Genomic DNA, 19,389 nt, shown 5'->3' with positions numbered 1-19,389 from the left:
TTTCCCTACTTACTTCCTGAAGTCGTCTCGTGTATTTGTAATAGATTTAGATTTTGTCACGTTCTGCATTTTTTGCTGAGCTACCTTTATCTCCTAATTATTTAAGAATTTGCACACATTAAAGTTTATTCTTTGTGATATAAATTTCTATGGGTTTTGACAGCTTCTAGTATTTTATGTTTAACATTACAGTATCATACAGATTAGTTCCACAGCTCTGGAAAGTTTGTCTCTCACTGATTTACTTCCCTCACACCAGCCTCTGGCAACCTCACTGATCTTTTAACTGTCTCTATAGTTTTGCCTTTTTTAGAATGTCAATATATTATATTTTAAAAAGTGTTTTTGAGTGGTCTTTTTTTTAATGCTCACAGTATTTTGTTAAGGAGTGGAGATACAGGTACAAGATAAATAACATTTAGAAGTTCTTTTTTGTTGTCTTTTTTTTTTTTGAGAGACGGAGTCTTGCTCTGTCGCCAGGTTGGAGTGCAGTGGCGCGATCTTGGCTCACTGCAGCCTCCACCTCCCAGGTTCAAGTGATTCTTCTGCCTCAGCCTCCTGAGTAGCTGGGACTACAGGCTCATGCCACCATGCCCAGCTAATTTTTGTATTTTTAATAGAGACGGGATTTCCCCATGTTGGCCAGGGTGGTCTCGATCTCTTGACCTCATGATCCGCCCTCCTTGGCCTCCCAAAGTGCTGGGATTACAGGCATGAGCCAGTGCACCTAGCCCAGTATTTTTTTTTTCTGAAGGTAAAATTCCTATAAAATACAATTTATGATTTGAAATATGTAGTTAACCATTTTAAATCTACGGTTAAGTGGCTTTTAGTTCATTCACAGTGTAACATGTGCAGCCACCACCACTGTCAAACTCTAGAACATTTTCATCACCCCAAAAAGAAACCCCATACCTATTAAGCAGTCCCTCTCTTTGTTCCCTGGCAACCACAGTCTGATTTTTGTCCTATGGGTTTGCCTATTCTAAACATGTCACATAAATGGAATCATAATACCTGGCCTTTTGGGGGTTTTTTTGTTTATTTTATTTTATTTGAGACGGAGTCTCACTCTGTCTCCCAGGCTGGAGTGCAGTGGTGTGATCTCGGCTCACTGCAACCTCCGCCTCCCGGGTTCCAGGGATTCTCCTGCCTCAGCCTCCCGAGTAGCTGGGATTACAGGTGCACACACCACACCTGGCTAATTTTTTTTTTTTTGTAGAAACGGTTTCACCATGTTGGCCAGGCTGGTCTTGAACTCCTGACCTCAAGTGATCGGTCTGCCTCAGCCTCCCAAAGTGCTGGGATTACAGGTGTGAGCCATTGCACCCGGCTTGCCCTTTTGTTTTTAGCGTCTTTCACTTAACAGTGTTTTTATTCATCCATGTTGTAGCAAGTATCAGTACTTCATTCCTTTCTTATGGCATAGTAATATTCCATTGTATGGATACACCACGTTTTGTGTACCTGTTCATCAGTAGGCTGTTCTGAATAATGCCGCTTTTTTGCTATTATGAATAATGCTGCCTTGAATATTCTTGTATAAGCTTTTGTTTGAACATACGTTTTCAATTCTCTTGAGTATGTAACCACTGTATTTCTTTTGATAAGTTTATTATCATATAAAGTAGAAAGTTTTCCAATGGCTTGACTTTGGATAAAGTGCTGAAAGAATGCTACTTTCTCCTGGAATATGGTATTCCTTAGTGAATACTGAAATCACATAATTTTCTTGTTGTCTTTATAGAATAAAGAATTTTGGTCCAGATAGGGTAACAGTAGGTAGCCTTCCTCTAGAATTCTGTCAGAAGAACATCCTGAGTTATGTGAACCATTCAGTTATCTGTCTGAGAGCAGCAAGTGGTCTCTCACTGTGCAGTTGGGTTATGAGGTCTGCTAGTGGTCTCAAGCAGTCTCCGAGTGTATGAATTGCATTTAACATTATGTATTCAAGCCGGGCACAGTGGCTCACGCCTGTAATCCCAGCACTTTGGGAGGCTGAGGTGGGTGGATCACGAGGTCAAGAGATCGAGACCATCCTGGCCAACATGGTGAAACCCTGTCTCTACTAAAAATACAAAAATTAGCCAGGCGTGGTCGTGGGCGCCTGTAATCCCAGCTACTCGGGAGGCTGAGGCAGGAGAATTGCTTGAACCCAGGAGGCGGAGGTTGCAGTGAGCCGAGATTGCGCCACTGCACTCCAGCCTGGTGACAGAGTGAGACTCTGTCTCAAAAAACAAACAAACAAAAAAACCTATTATGTATTCAGAGGGATAGTAGGCAGGATTCCCATTCTGTAATCTATTTGGCATCAGTGATGTTACAGAGATTTTATTCTGACTAACCACATTCCCTCAGGTTTGAACTATAATAGAATAGCATCAAATATTGTTTTCCTTTTTTCTATTTTTTGAGATGAAGTCTCTCTGTCTCACCCAAGCTGGAGTGCAGTGGCACGATCTCAGCTCACTGCAACCTCTGCTTCCTGGGTTCAAGCAATTCTCCTGCCTCAGCCTCCCGAGTAGCTGGGATTACAGGCACCTGCCATCATGCCTGGCTAATTTTTGTGTTTTTGTAGAGACAGGGTTTCACCATGTTGGTCAGGCCGGTCTTGAACTCCTGACCTCAGGTGATCCTTTTTCTACTTCAACACCTGACCCCAAAGCTTTGTTTTGCAGTGATTGCTTTGACACCTTTGCTTTGACAAATTCATTTTCCTCAGGAAGACTTGGCAAAAGTTTTCTTCTTTTGCCAGTTTGGGACAACCTGACCAATTCATTGAAACCTATTGTTGTTTTTCAGATTTCTTGAAAACAAGGAACATTCTTTGCTGTAGCTTATTTATTTACTTATTTAGGTAGAAACAGGGTCTCACTTTGTCACCCAGGCTGGAGTGCAGTGGTGCAATCAAAGCTCACTGGAGCCTGGACCTCCCGGGTTCAAGCAATCCTCCTGCCTCAGCTCCCCGAGTAGCTGGGACTGCAGGTGTGTCCCACCGTCTCTGGCTAATTTTTGCATTTTTTGTAGAGATGAGGTTTCACCATGTTGCCCAGGCTGGTTTTGAATCCTGCGCTCAAGCAACCTGCCTGCCTCGGCCTCCCAAAGTGCTAGGATTACAGGTATGAGCCACTACGCCCTGCCTGCTGTAGCTCATTTGTAAATGACTTTCGAGTTCCATTGAGACAGTGAAAAAAATCGATAAATTATATATTGACCACCATTTTTTTTATCTCAAAGAATTTCTCTGTAGGCAAGCCCTTCAAAGATTTTGAAAACCACTGTTTATGTAGTAGAATACTAAGCTGGAAACAAGGAGATTTTAGTTTTAATTTTATTTCTTCAAAAGACTCTGTTATCAGACAAATAGCTTGTACTTTAGAGCTTCATTTTATAAAGAAGAAATAATATTGACTGATTTGTAGGAAAGTGTGATGGGAACTGAGTTCTAATTCTAATAATCAGGGTACTTTGAAGTTTGTGGAAGACAAGCATGTTGGAAGATATGTATAAATTCTTTTTTAATTTTATTTTGTAGAAATGGGGTTGCACTATGTTGCCCAGGCTGGTCTCCAATTCCTGGGCTCAAGCGATCCTCCCGTCTCAGCCTCCCAAAGTACTGGGATTACAGGTGTGAGCCACCACGCCCAGCCTGAAAATTCTTGATATTGCTTTTTTCTTTATTTTAATAATGTAAATGATTCTGCTCATACTATTATAAAAGTCTTTGTCCAGTATGCGTGTATATTTTGTTTATTCATATATTTTACCTTTTTTTGGTGCTCTTTGTTCTTTTGTATAGTTCTAGATTTCTGTGTGGTATGATTTTCCTTCTGATTGAAGGATTTCTAATGTTTCTTGTAGTGCACATTTGCTGATAATGAATCCTTTTAGTATTTGGACATCTGAAGACTTTAATTTGTTTTTAGTTTTCGAAACTGTTTTCACAGGATATGTAATTACTGTTGACGTTTCTTTATGATGCTGTTTCACCATCTTCTGGCCTGCTTTGTATCCAATGAGAAATCTGCTTTCATTGGGTTTATTTTTCTGTATGTAATGTGTGGTTGTTTCCTTCTGGCTGCTTTTATTTTTCTTTCAAAAATATATTTTTTCTTTTTTTAATTTAATTTTTTTATTTCTAAAATAAAATAAAATAGAGGCGAGGTTTCACCATCTTGTTTCACCATGTTGGTGAAACCAAGTTGGTCAGGCTAGTCTTGAACTCCTGGCCTCAAGTGATTGATCCCTCTTGGCTTCCCAAAGTGTTGGGATTACAAGTGTGAGCCACTGCTCCCAGCCCAAAAAATATATTTTTTTTATTGTGGTAAAATACATATAATTAAAAATTTACCATTTTAACCATTTTTTGTTTGTGTGTTTTTGAGACAGTGTCTCGCTCTGTCACCCAGGGTGGAGTGCAGTGGTGTAAACACGAATTACTGCAGCCTTGACCTTCTAGGTTCAAGTGATCCTTCCACTTCAGCCTCCTGAATAGCTGGGACCACAGGTGCCTGTCACCATTCCTGGCAAATTTTTACAATTTTTTGTAGAAATGGGGCCTCACCATGTTGCCCGGACTGATCTCAAACTCCTGGGGTCAAATAATCCTCCCATGTTGGTCTCCCAAAGTGCTGGGATTACAGGCATGAGTCAACACACCTGGCCCATTTTAACCTTATTGATTGATTGATTGTCTCGCTCTGTCACCCAGGGTAGAGTGCAGTGGTGCGATCTCAGCTCACTGCAACCTCCGCCTCCCGGGTTCAAGCGATTCTCCTGCCTCAGCCTCCCAAGTAGCTGGGATTACAGGCATGTGCCACCATACCTGGCTAATTTTGTGTGTGTGTGTGTGTGTGTTTTTAGTAGAGGCAGGGTTTCACCACGTTGGCCAGGCTGGTCTCGAACTCCTGACCTCAGGTGATCTGCCCACTTTGGCCTCCCAAAGTGCTGGGATTACAGGCATAAACCACCACGCCTGGCTGATTTTAACCATTTTTAAGTGTGGTGTTCAGTAATGTTAAATACATTCATAATGTTGTGCAACCATCACTATCATCCATCTCCATTACTCCTTTCATCTTGCAAACTGAAAGTCTTTTAAACACTAACTCCCCAGACCCCCTCCTCTGGCCTCTGGAAGCCACTATTCTACTGTCTTTGAATTTGACTACCCTAGGTACCTCATATAAGTGGAATCATACAGTACTTGTCTTTTTGTGACTGTCTCCTGTCACTTAATATAATGTCCTGAAGGTTCATCCATGTTGTAGTATTTTTCAGAATGTTCTTTCTTTTTAAGACTGCATAGTATTCCATTGTATATGATATACCACATTTTGCTTATCTATGCATCTGTTCATGGACATATGACACTTGAGTTGCTTCCACTTTTTGGCTATCATGAATAATGCTGCTGTGAACATGACTGTACAGATATCTCTTACAGACCACACTTTAAGTCTTTTTTGCTATAAACCCAGAAGTGGAATTTTGGATCATATGGTAATTCTATTTTCATTTTTTTAGGACTTCCATACTGTTTTCCCCAGTGGCTGTAGCATCGTACATTCCTATCAGCAGTGCACAAGGGTTACACTTTCTCCATATCCTTGCCAGCACTTGTTGTTTTCTGTTTTTTTTTTTTTAATCATAGCTATCCCTAATGGGTATGAGTGGTATCTGATTGTAGTTTTGATTTGCATTTCCCTAATTATTTGTGATATTGAGCATCTTTTTATGTGTTTATCAGCCATTCATGTATCTCCTTCGTAGAAATATCCTTTGCCCATTTTTATCAGGTTGTTTTTGTTTTGAGTTTTAAGAGTTCTCTATATTCTGGATGATAGATGATCTGTAAATATTTTCTCTCGTTCCATATTCCTCTGGCTCCTTTTAAGATTTTTCTTTATGTCTGGTTTCAAGGAATTTGATTTTGTTGTGCCCTGGTGGAGTATAAGCTTTCTTTTGAGTTTTTTGCTCTTGTTGTTAAGCTTTTTGAGTTTGTGGGTTTATACTTTTCATCAGATTTGGAACATCTTTGGCTATTATTTCTCCAAATAGTCACACATCGCTCCTCGGATTCCAGTTACATATATATTATTAGGTTCTTGAAGTTGTCCCATACCTTACTGATGCTCTGCTCTTTCTCTTTGGTCTTATATTTTGGGTTTCATTTTGGATAGTTTTTATTTCTGTGTCTTTACATTCACTCGTCTTTCCTTCTGCTGTGTCTTGACTGCTGCTAGTTCCATCCCATATATTTCATTTTATATATTCTATAATTTGTGATTTGATAGAAATGCAGTGATGTAGCAGGTATCAATAAATACTGCCTCAATTTGTTGCGAAAATATAACAGATTTCTTGTTCTGTATGTTAGCTAAAAAGGTATGCAAACCACCCTGTATGTCATATTAACATTTATGTCCCTTTGTTTTCATGTTAACTTTTAGTTTCTCTGCCAAAACCTACATATGTTTTTTTTATATGATTATTCTACATTTTCTGCTGAGAGTGGACATCTGCATTAGTAGTTCTATGATATTTGTTTTATAAGTTGCCAGAATGGTTGCTCTGTTTGGCAGACTGCAGACAAATATTTATCTAGGATTCGTTGCGTGATATGACCATGATTTTGCTACACAAAACTTGAAATAGATTTTAATATTTTCTTTACTATTATCAGAGAGAGAGCTGGATTACCTGCAAAAGTGTACTTTTGCTTATTGCTGTCATTGATAACTCAGTGCCAGCTGGGCGTGGTCACTGGTATTACCTCCATGTGATCACTTTTTGTTCACTAATGTTAATTTAAAAAATTTTAGGCTGGGCGCAGGTGGCTCACGCCTGTAATCCCAGCACTTTGGGAGGCCGAGGCAGGGGGATCATGAGGTCAGGAGATCAAGACCAGCCTGGCCAACATGGTGAAACCCAGTCTCTACTAAAAATACAAAAATTAGCCTGGCATGGTGGTAAGCGCCTGTTATCCCAGCTACTTGGGAGGATGAGGCAGGAGAATCGCTTGAACCTGGGAGGTGGAGGTTGCAGTGAGCCAAGATTGCACCATTGCACTCCAGCCTGGGCAACAAGAGCAAAACTCTGTCTCAAAAAAAAAGAAAAAAAATTTGCAGCCTGAGAACTGATATACTTCAGACCAGAAGTATTTCAGATTTTTTTTAGATTTTGGAATATTTGTATTATACTTATCAGTTGAGCATCCATAGTTGGAAAGTCTGAACTCTGAAATGCTCCAATGAGTGTGTCTTTTGAGCATCATGTTGGGACTCAAAAGTTTTCAGATTTTGGGGCATTTTGGGTTTTGGCCTTTCAAAGTTGGGATGCTCAGCCTGTCATTGCTTGTCAGACAGTCATTTGCATTCAGTAGTTCTTTCTCCTTTTCTTGCTTCTCTGTCCCAGCAGGTATTAATCTCTGGAGAAGACACATCCACAGTTAGCACTTTCTTCAGATGCTGACGCTCGGTGAACAGTTGCCTTTGGTCACAAGATTTAGAAGACACAGTGTCCATCCTCCCAGATTGGATCTCTTTTTCATATGGATCTTCTGTTTCTATGTCTTTTTAAAAAATAACTTTTTGGGAAACCTTTTGGATTACAACTGTTCATCCTCACCTATGCAAAGAAAGGGAAGCTATTGCTGGGATTTTGAGGAGGTATGTCGTTTTTTCTTCTACTGCAAAATCACATCACCCAGGCACTCAGAACAGTATAAAATAATTATACTTTCCTCTCTATAACTCAGTTCTCATTCATTTACTTGTTCCACCTTCCTTTCTCCCATTTTCTCTTTTTTTCTAGCATCTGTAGCTCAACAAGAACTTTCTTAATGTATATAATGAAACAGCTCATTTCCTACATTCTTCCTGAATGTTATTAGACACGGGATTAGACTTACAAGTAACGGGGAGCAGCTTGAATTTTTTTCTTTTAAATTAAATTTTTATTTTTTATAATAGAGACAGAGTCTTGCTGTATTGCCCAGGCTGGTCTCAAACTCCTGGGCTCAAGTGATCCCCCACCTCAGCTTCCCAAAGTGCTGGGATTACAGGTGTGAGCCACTGTGCCCAGCTGTAGCTTGCATTCTTATTTCTCAAATTGAAATTGTGACTTGGGTAAACTGAATTTGTTCTCATTCTGCATAGACACTGGATGGTTTAGGAAAGCTTAGTAACCTTAGCATAATATTATGGCTGTATGATTTCATAGTCTGGTTCAGTTTCATTGGCAAGAGGAGGTGTGATATTGTAGAGTTTTGAACTAAAAATTGAGACTTCAGTCCCAGGTTTGACATTATTACTTCCATGCTTTGAGAGTTAAAGTATGTTTGTTTTCTCACCTTTAAAAAGGGCTTATCATTACTTGCTTTACACAGCTCTTGGGGTTATTGAGAATCAGATAAGAAAATTTGCATGAAAGATTTTTATCAATGTAAAGGATTGTTATTGCGTTGTAGACAGTTATAGGTATATCTGTTGTTTTCACTCAAAGACTCAATTTTTCTTTCTGAAACCTTTTTTTTTAAGACAACGTCTTGTTCTGTTGCCCAGGCTGGAGTGCAAGGGTGCAGTTGTAGCTCACAGCAATCTCACATTCCTGGGCACAAACAGTCCCCTGCATCAGTGTCTCAAGTAGCTGGGACTGCAGGCATATGCCACTGTGATCAGCTAATATTTTTATTTTTTGTAGAGATGAGGGTCTCGCTATGTTGCCCATGCTGGTCTCGAACTCTTGGGCTCAAGTGATCCTTCCACCTCGGCCTCCCAAAATCCAGGGATTATAGGCATGAGCCACCATCCCTGGCCTGAAATAAATAAATAATGCATAACTGTCATTTTTAAATTTATGATGACAAATTCTAAAGAGAAAAGTAAAAGGAAAGCAGGAATAGAATGTATTGAGGGGAAGGGGTTGAGTGTTCACAGATGGCTTCATACAGAAGGTGACATTTGAGTAAGGGCTTGAAAGAAGTGAAGGAGTGAGCCATACACATATATGAGAAGAGCATTCTAGGCATAGTGAATCACAGTGTACATGTCCTGAGACAGAAGCTTGCCTGAGGAATGGTGAGGGTGGGTCCTTATTTTGTGGTGCTTTATGGAAGTGCTTTTCAAACTTCAATGTGCACATGAATTACCTTGAGGGTTCCTATTAAAATTTAGACTCTAATTTCATAGGTCTAGGGTAGGGCCTAATTCTAATAAGCTCCCAGGTGCTGCTGCTGCTGCTGGTCTTTGTAGGACTTCAGCATTTACACTGAGCAAAATAGGAAGTCTTTGGAGCGTTTGGGCAGGGTGACATGATCTGATTTATATTTTGACATTTTCATTTCTTTGGCTGCTGAGTAGATAGTGGTGGATTGGGCAAGGACAAAAGCAGAAATACTAGTTTGGAGCCTATTACTGTAATCAAGGTGAGAGAAAATGTGGTTTGTGCTAGAGAGTAGCAGTGACTGTGGTAACACATGATCTGATTCTGGATATATTTTTCAAGTAGAGTCAGCAGGTTTTGCTGATAGATTGGATATGTGCTGTGAAAGAAAGGAAAGAGTTAAGGTTTTTGTATTGAGTTTCTGGAAGAATGCAGTTGTCATTTATTGAGATGGAGAAGACTGAAAGAAAGAAGAACAAGTTTGCAGGAGAAGTAACAGAAGCTCAGTTTTAGACATAAATTAAACATGCCTATTAAGACTTAGAGATGTTGGCCAGGCGCAGTGGCTCACGCCTGTAATCCCAGTGCTTTGGGAGGCCGAGGCGGGCAGATCACCTGAGGTCAGGAGTTCAAGACCAGCCTGGCGAATGCCGTGAAACCCCGTCTCTACTAAAAAAAAAAAGTAAAAAATTACCTAGGCATGGTGGTAGGCGCCTGTAATCCCAGCTACTTGGGAGGCTGAGGCAGGAGAATCACTTGAACTTGGGAGGTAGAGGTTGCAGTGAGCCGAGATTGCGCCATTGCACTCCAGCCTGGGCTAAAAGAGCGAAACTCTGTCTCAAAAAAAAAATAAAAATAAAAATAAAAACATTAAAAAAAAAGCTGGGCACGGTGGCTCACGCCTGTAATCCCAGCACTTTGGGAGGCCGAGGCAGGTGGATCATGAGATCAGGAGATCAAGATCACCCTGGCTAACATGGTGAAACCGCATGTCTATTAAAAATACAAAAAATTAGTTGTGCGTGGTGGCACATGCCTGTATTTCCAGCTACTTGGGAGGCTGAGGCAGGAGAATTGCTTGAACCTGGGAGGTGGAGGTTGCAATGAGCCAAGATTGCACCACTGCACTCCAGCCTGGGTCATAGAGTGAGACTCTCTGTCTCAAAAAAAAAAAAAAAAGACTTAGGGATGTTGAGTAAACAGTTGGGTTTATGAATCTGGAATTCAGGAGAGAAGGATCTGCTTGGACATATACCTCTGGGTATTGTTAAAATAGATTATATTTAAATCCAGAAAGCTGGATGAGATCTCCAATTAAGTGAGTAGAGATGGAAGTAAGAAGCAGTTGAAGAACTTAATTTCCAGAGTTTAGAGTTGGGGAAGATGAGAAGGAAACATCAAGGAAAACTTAGTAGCAGTGGCTGGAGAGTTAAGATGAAAACTAGGTTAGAGAGTATCCTGGAGTCTAATGAGGAAAGTGTTTCAAGGAATAGGGAGTGATCAACTGTGTCAAATACTACAATTGAGATGAGGGCTGAGAATTAACTATTTGATTTAACAATGTGGCAGTTATTGGTAACCTTGATAAAGGGTAGTTTTAGTGGAGCAGTTGGAGGTTAAAGACTGATTGGAGATGTTGTCTTTCCAAATGCAAAACATTTCCTAAACCCTGATGAGACTGGGTATTCAGATAAAAATCTGTAACTCTGGGTAGATGTTCTTGGCAGGAGAAGATTTAAGATATGTAAGTAATATTATTAACAACTGTCTTTATTAATTATTCATTTAAAGTAATATTGGAAAATTTACTTTGAGGAGATCTTCAGGGTTTATTTATTTATTTTGAGATGGAGTCTCGCTCTGTTGTCCAGGCTGGAGTGCAGTGGCACGATCTCGGCTCACTGCAAGCTCCGCCTCCCAGTTTCACACGATTCTCCTGCCTCAGCCTCCCGAGTAGCTGGGACTACAGGCGCCTGCCACCATGCTTGGCTAATTTTCTTTTGTATTTTTAGTAGAGACGGAGTTTCACCATGTTAGCCAGGATGGTCTCAATCTCTTGACCTTGTGATCCTCCCGCCTCAGCCTCCCAAAGTGCTGGGATTACAGGCGTGAGCCACCGCGCCCAGCCCTTCAGGGTTTATTTTTTAAAATTTTATTTATTTATTTTTCTGTAGAGATGAGGTCTGCATGTGTTGCCCAGGCTGGTCTCAAACTCTTGGCTTCAAGCAATCCTCCTGCCTCAGCCTTCTAAAATGCTGAGATTATAGGCATGAGCCACTGAACCTGGCTCCTTTATTTTTGATTCATGTCTTCAGGATTTTAAAAATTGTCCTTAGCAATTATTATGAAAAAGAAAAAATGTAAGGATTGGCTAGGAGCTAATTGGCTGTCAGCTACTCTTCTTTCTTAGGTTATAGGGCTGAAAGGCACTTTAAATATAGTCTTTGTTCTGTCAGTGGGGCTTGTGAGAACCTCTTCACACTTATATTTATTCTTTTTTTTTTTTTTTTTTTTGAGCCAGGCATTAAACCTGGGTTCAAATCACTAGTGCTTACTTAAATCATTGTAAAGCAGTTAGCAGGTTGTGTTCAACATAGCAATTATCAAAAGAATGAGTGTATAACTTTAAGGACCAATGATATTTTAAACTTTTTTTTTTTTTTTGAGATGAAATCTTGCTCTTGTTCCCCAGGCTGGAGTGCAGCGGTGTGATCTCGGCTCACTGCAACCCTGTCTCCCAGGTTCAAGCAATTCTCCTGCCTCAGCCTCCCAGGTAGCTGGGATTACAGGCATGTGCCATCACACCCAGCTAGTTTTTTGTATTTTTAATAGAGACGGGGTTTCTCCGTGTTGGTCAGGCTGGTTTTGAACTCCCAATCTCAGGTGATCCGCCCGCCTTGGCCTCCCAAAGTGCTGGGATTACAGGCGTGAGCCACGGCACCGGCCCTATTTTATTATTCTTTGGTAAAAGTATCCAGTCTATGTAGCATACTCAGCCAGATGAGCTTATGTAAATAACCAAAGTGGGTGGGTGTGGTTAGACATAACTTATTCTTGGCTTTTATGGAAGACCTCTTTTTCTTCATTTATTTAAAAAAATATGTATTGATTACTTTCATATTTGTTGGCCCTGTTGTAGGTGTTGGAGATACAGTGGATAAAAGTTTCTACCCTAATGGAGTTTATGTTTTAGTGGAAATGAAGTAACAGATTGGGGCCAAGACTTGTTAGTGGTCTCACACTGGTATGAGTAATCTTTTTTGGGTGTGTTTGTGTTTGTTTTTTTTTTTTTTTTTTTTTGAGACGGAGTCCTGCTCTGTCCCCTAGGCTGAAGTGCAGTGGTGCGATCTCGGCTGACTGCAACCTCTGCCTCCAGGGTTCAAGCGATTCTCCTGCCTCAGCTGCCGAGTAGCTGGGATTACAGGCGCCGGCTACCTCACCCAGCTAATTCTTTTTCGTATTTTTAGTAGAGACAGGGTTTCGCCATGTTGGCCAGGCTGGTTTCAAACTCCTGACCTTAGGTGATCACCTGCCTCAGCCTCCCACAGTGCTGGGATTACAGGTGTGAGCCACCGCACCTGGCCATTTTTTTTTTTTTTTAAATAGCAATGGAATCTTGCTGTATTGCTCAGGCTAGATGAACTACTGGGCTCAAGTGATCCGCCTACCTTAGATCCTGAGTAGCTGCGACTACAGATGTGCCACCATGCCTGCTTCTGGTATTGGTCATCTTAATGCAGTGTGGGCATATGGAAAACCCAGAGAAGGTTGTTATGAGCTGATTTTCCTTTCCGACAACTTAAGACAGTACTCAAATATTGTGGAGAATAAGGAAAACAGAGTTAAGTAATTATCTGACAGACTTTGATTATGAAGAGAAAGGTTCAAATATATGAAGTTTATTTTCTACTTTTCATTTTATTTTATTTATTTTTTTAGAGATAGGCTCTTGCTCTTGCTCAGCTGGAGTGCAGTGGTGCAATCATAGCTCACTGCAACTTCAAACTGCTGGGCTCAAGCCATCCTCCCACCTCACCCTCCCAAGTAGCTAGGACTACAGGTGTGCGCCACCATACCCAGCTAATTTTTGTATTTTTTGTAGAGATGGGGTCTTGCTATGTTGCCCAGGCTGGTCTTGAACTCCTAGTCTCAAGCAGTCATTCCACCTCAGCCTTGCAAAGTGTTGGGATTATGGACATGAGCCACTGCACCTGCCCTGTATGTTTTATTTATTTAATTTGTTTTTTGCAGAGATAGGGTGTTGCTATGTAGACAACGCTGATCTTGAACTCCTGGGCTTAAGCAGTCCTCCCACCTCAGCCTCTCAAAGTGCTGGGATTACAGGTGTGAACCACTGTGCTCAGTTCTAGCCGCTATTTTTTAGATTCTTAGATGCCGTAAGTGGCAGCTTGTGGAATTGATTCCATAGTAAATTGAGTCAGAAGACATTTGAGAATCTATTATAGGCAAGGCATTATGCCAGGTGCTGGTAGGCAAACAATAATTTTTAGGTACTTTGTAGAAATAACAGCTTTGAGTCACTTTGAGAATTCTCTTATGTGTAATATGAGTCTAAAAGAAGTTTTTAACATTTTTATTTCAAACTCATTTTGAATAGGAATATGCAGATGTTGAAACCATAGAAATGAAAGTCTCACTTTAATCCCTGATTCCTGGTCCTTACTTCTCCTCCTTAGTAACAACCATTTTTACCTCTTTTTGTGTCTCCTTCCAGATATTTTATGTACATATATGTGTATATATGTACATATATATTTATATTACCTTTAAAAAACTCAAATAGAGGTCTACTGTTCAAACAGTTCTATACCTTGCTTTTTTCCCTCATACAATATAGTTTGAACATCCCAAATTTGAAAATCCAAAATCTGAAATCTTTTGGGTACCAACATAACACTCAAAGAAATGCTGCTTGGATTTGGGATGCTTGCCTGGTATGTATAATGCAAATATTTCAAAATGTGAAAAAATCTGAAATCTAAAACACTTCTGGTTCCAAGCATTTTGGACCAGGGATTAACCGTATGCTACTTATAGCCCATGTCATTAAAAAACAGTATTTTTAAACTTATTATTTTTATTTTTTAGAGACATGGTGTCACTCTGTCACCTATGCTGGTGTGTAGTGGTGCGTGTGATCGTAGCTAACTGCAGCCTTGACCTCCTGGGCTCAAGGGATCCTCTTGCCTTAGCCTCCCGACTAGCTGGGACTACAGGCGTGCACCACCACGCCTGGGTAGTTTAAAAAATTTTTCGAGACAGGGTCTTGCTATGTTGCCCAGGTTGATCTCAGACTCCTGGCCTTAAGCAATCCTCCCATTTCCACCTCCCAAAGTGCTGGGATTATGAGTGTGAGTCACCACACCTGGCCAACTTGTGTCAGTTTTTTTTTTTTTTTTTTCAGCTGCATAGTGTTTCATGTTATGTATTTCCTGTGATTTTTTTTCTTTTGGGTTTTTCGTATGTCCACACTGCATTAAGACAACCAGTGTTAGTCTTGAGACCACTAACAAGTCTTATCCCCAATCTGTGTCATTTCCACTAGAATTAAAGCTCCATTAATTTCCAAGGATAGGCTGGGCGCGGTGGCTCATGCCTGTTATCCCAGCACTTTGGGAGACTGAGGTGGATGGATCACCTGAGATCAGGAGTTTGAGACCAGCCTGGCCAACATGGCAAAACCCCATCTCTACTAAAAATACAAAAACTAGCCAAGCGTGGTGGTGGGTGCCTGTAATCCCAGCTGCTCGGGAGGCTTGAACCCGGGAAGTGGAGGTTGCAGTGAGCCGAGGTTGTGCCACTGCACTCCTGCCTGGGCAACAGAGCAAGACTCTGGATCTCAAAAAAAAAAAAAAAAAATTCCATGCGTAGACAAAATATATATCATTAGGATACATTCAATTGTAAATAATGGAAGTAATAATTTAAAAAACCCCAGGAAATCTAATAGTGACTTAAGCTGTAAAAATATTTTATTGTCTTATATAAACAGAAGCAACGAGATAGGTAATTCAGCACTAGTTTGGTAGCTCAGCAATATTTAGGACCCACATTTTCCCCCTCACCTTTATTTTCCTCATTATGTTGGCTTTTCAGCCTCCCTGTGTCACCTTTTGGTTGCATCATGGCTGCCTCATCTCCAACCAGCACAACCAACTGCATTCAAAAACAGGATATGGAGGGCAAAACATTTTTTTACTGGGAAGATGCTGTCATTTTACATGGGAAGGAAAGAAATTCCCAGAAGTCTCCTAAACAGTGCTTCGTGAACTTTAGTGTGCATAGAATTACATGGGGAGCTTGTTAAAATACAATTCATATTGCATATTTGTGGGATATACTTCCAGAGATTCTGAAATGCGTAGGTTTGGAGTAGGGCCTGAGAATTTGTATATCTATTAAGCTCCCATGTAATGCTGATGCTGTGGGGTCAGCAGACCATGCTTTTGAGTGCACTTCCTGTGTAATGTCTCATTACATTTCACTGGGATTTATAGTGCTGCCCCTCACTCCAAGTGTGTCTAGGAAAGAGAATATGATAGCCATATTGCCTGAAACCAGTCATTACTATCTTGAACAAAATGTGAATTCTGGTTAATGAGGAAGAAGGGAGAAATGGCTGTTGGAATAACAACTGTGGCTAGCACTTTTGCTGTTACAAATAATGCTGCGTGAGTACTGGTGCTCTGAAGAAAAGGTAGGTATAATTAAATTTTTAACAGATATTTTCAAAATTTTCTCTAAAGACCTTAGTTGGAATTATTTTACAATCAGCAGTCTATGAGAGTGCTTGTTTCTCCATTATCTTTACAACTTAGATGTGTTATCAAACATTTTGGTCTTTGCCAATCTGATAGGTAAAAAAAATGGTATCACTTCGTAGATTCATTTGCATTGCTCCCATGCATGAGGTTGAAGAACTTTTCATCTATATGAAAATCATGTATCTTTTTTTGTGAGCTGGCTGTCCATGTTAGACTTTGATTCTTTTTTCATTGATTACACATTTTTTATTTTTTCAAATTTTAATTCCTGTTTAACAACATCCTAACAGTTTTTTTTCTTATGAATTTGTAGGAGCCGTTTATGTAATGGAATTAGCTTATTGTAATATGTGTTGCAAATTTATTTTCCCAGTTTGTTAGTCATTTGACTTGGTTTGCTTATTTTGATGTAGAGCTTAGTTGTGGTTACACGGGATTGTAAATTCTGTTGCTAAGTTGTGTGGATCGAGATCTCGAATAATGGTATAAGCATGCTTACCAAAAAATTTATAAATGATACTAAAACTGGGAGGTTTATCTAATATGTTGCATCAAAGAAAATCAAGATGATTTAAGTACGTATGAGGTATGAAAGTGTCAAGGTGGGTGTAATAGAAATGTAAGATCCTATTCTTTTTTTTTTTTTTTTTTTTTGAGACAGCGTCTCACTCTGTTGCCTAGGCCCAGGCTGGAGTGCGGTGGCCATGATCTCTGCTCACTGCAACCTCCACTTCCTGGGTTCAAGCAATTCTCCTGCCTCACCCTCCCAAGTAACTGGGATTACAGGCGCATGCCACCACAACTGGCTAATTTTTGCATTTTTGGTAGAGATGGGGTTTTACTATGTTGGCAAGGCTGGTCTCAAACTCCTGACCTCAGGCTCTCCACCTGTCTCAGCTTTCCAAAGTGCTGGGATTACAGGTGTGAGCCACCGCACCCAGGCAAGATCCTACTCTTAAACAGAAATTATCTGGCTCAAAAGTTTTGTTTTCATTTGATGAGTCCCATAATCTAAGGTAAGTTGTATGATTTGGCTGTTTAAAAAAAAGCTAACATTGGTGAACACTTACAGAGGTACAGTGCTAGATTAAAAGAAGTAATAGTCCCTTTGTTCTTGGACTGTCAGATTATATCTATGTTGTATCCATTCTTGGATGTTACATTTTAAAAGGACGGGGATAATCTAAATTTTCTAGATGAATGAGACCAGAATAGTGAGAGCTTTAGCTACCATATCTTTTTTTTTTTTTTTTTTTTGAGATGGAGTCTCGCTCTGTCGCCACCCCCCCCCCCCCCCGCCACCCGCGGAGTGCAGTGGCACGATCTGGGCTCACTGCAACTTCCGCCTCCTGGGTTCACGCCATTCTCCTGCCTCAGCCTCCTGAGTAGCTGGGACTACAGGCGCCAGCCACTACGCCTGGCTAATTTTTTGTATTTTTAGTGGAGATGGGGTTTCACCATGTTAGCCAGGATGATCTCGATCTCCTGACCTCATGATCCGCCCGCCTCGGCCTCCCAAAGTGCTAGGATTACAGGCGTGAGCTTCCACGCTGTCCAGCCTCATTAGCCACCATATCTAATGAAAAACAATTGAAGAATTAGGATTTTGGTACTGAAGATAATACTTGGAAATGTAACTATCCAAATATATTGAGAAGTTGTAAGATTTCCTGATTTCTAGTGACCTCTTTCCTCATTGCTGATATTGGTACTGAAGAGAAAGTAGTGTCTTGATGACTTTAGTTTCTTATTAACTGGAGGAGAAAAAAATGAAATGTCAGTCAGTCAGCAAGAGTATAATGCTGAAAAAGGCAGTTCTTAAAAAAATGTGGAGACAAGTAGAATACTAGATAGGTACATGTGATTTCCCTATATTTTATTTTTATTATTTGAGAGAATTTTTCAAGACTAGTCTTTCAAGAACATATTTTGAGGATGCTGTCCTCAAGGATTGTTAAAGTTTATAATTTTACACTACATGATAAAAAGTAAAGGTTGCCGTAATGTAGAAGTTGGCAGGGATTTATGTGTTAAAACTAGCTTTAACTCTGCTACTTGCTGTGTATAGTGGGACATTTATGAGATTTAATTGTCTCTTCTGCTGTTGAGGACAGTATCTGCGTCTCAGAGTTTTGTACACTGCAAATAATTTATGCTGAGCTTAATGCCTGGCATGTAGATGGCATAAAATTAATGCCAGTTATTTTTAGTGGCAACTGTTCTTGACAGCATTGCTTACATTTTTGGGTTTTCTATTTGTACATGTGCATCAAGGTAAGTTGGGAGGTTATATCAACAAATACATTTGTATCATCAAGCTTTACAAATATATCCCAAGAATTACTACCTATGGGGGTTTTTCCATACCACACGTAATTCACCAATTCTTCAGTTCTATGACACTGAGTGTTCAACAATTCCATTCAATTCTGACACTGTCTACCTGGAGTTAGTGTCAGATCTCAAGTTAAAGGGCTCAGTCCCAAAAGACTGCTGCTGCTTGAGATGCTAGTCACAAGTCTTGGGCCACCCACACTTCTGTCTGGCTTGGCTGCAAATTCAGGGGTTCTTGTGACCCCTTCCTCAGGTTCGTTAATTCACTGGAAAGACTCATAGAACTCAGGAAAACACTTATGTTTATCAATTTATTATAAAGGGTACAACTCAGGAACAGCTAAATGAAATAAATACATAGGGCAAGCTATGGGGGAGGGGTGTGAGGCTTTCATGTCCTCTCTGGGCACAAAACCCTCCCAGCACCTCCATGTATTCACTACCTGGGAATCTTTCCAAACCCCATCATTTAGTCAGTCCCCAGTTCCTCTCTCTTCCCCAAAGGTTGAGGAGTGGAGGACTAAAAGTTCCAATACTCTAATCGCTTGGTTGGTTCCCGTGGCAACCAGCCCTATCCTGAAGCTATCTAGAGGCCCACCAAGAGTCACCTAATTAGTATAAACTCAGGTGTGGTTGAAAGGAATACATTATGAATAACAAAAAGCACTTTTGTTATTGAGGAAAACCTAAGGGTTTTAGGAGCTCTGCCAGGAATCAAGGACAAAGACCAAATATGTATGTTTCTTATAGCACACTACTATACATAAAACTAGATTTTGTTTTTAGAACAGAGGGCTGGGTTTCAGAATATCAGTATTGAATTCCTTAGGTCATTGATATATTTCTTTCTGTAGCCATAGGGTCACCAGTTTGATTATTGGTAATGTCAGTAACATTTGTTTTGAGATCCTTTGATGAAAGGTTCCATTGAAACAGCTAGGCTGGGCGCAGTGGCTCACGCCTGTAATCCTAGCACTTTGGAAGGCCAAGGTGGGTGGATCACTTGAGGTCAGGAGTCCAAGACCAGCCTGGCCAACATGGTGAAACCCCGTCGCTACTAAAAATACAAAAATTAGCTGGGGATGATGGTGTGCACCTGTGATCC

The 19,389-nt window shown here is 40.4% G+C and overlaps 1 protein-coding gene across 10 annotated transcripts in view; it reads left to right on the top strand.

The window, feature by feature from the left end:
* The window catches only part of TMCC1 (transmembrane and coiled-coil domain family 1), a 246,278-nt gene that overhangs the window by 5,726 nt on the left and 221,163 nt on the right, over positions 1 to 19,389 (top strand). For 2 of the 10 annotated variants that reach the window (XM_034957344.3, XM_055110440.2), the window contains exon 2: positions 7,420 to 7,670. The exons of 1 other annotated variant lie outside the window; for it this stretch is intronic. In XM_034957344.3, coding sequence (XP_034813235.1) covers positions 7,467 to 7,670 — 204 coding nt within the window. In that variant the 5' untranslated portion in view covers positions 7,420 to 7,466. Of the gene's footprint in view, positions 1 to 7,416; positions 7,671 to 19,389 lie in introns of those variants that run through there. 7 more of the 10 variants (XM_055110438.2, XM_063602572.1, XM_034957345.4 and 4 more) reach the window with 6 other exon arrangements.

Source organism: Pan paniscus, chromosome 2, assembly GCF_029289425.2.
Source record: "Pan paniscus chromosome 2, NHGRI_mPanPan1-v2.0_pri, whole genome shotgun sequence".
Classification (NCBI taxonomy): domain Eukaryota; kingdom Metazoa; phylum Chordata; class Mammalia; order Primates; family Hominidae; genus Pan; species Pan paniscus.
The sequence above is the reverse complement of the archived record's forward strand: the minus strand, read 5'-3'. Positions and strand labels throughout refer to the sequence as shown.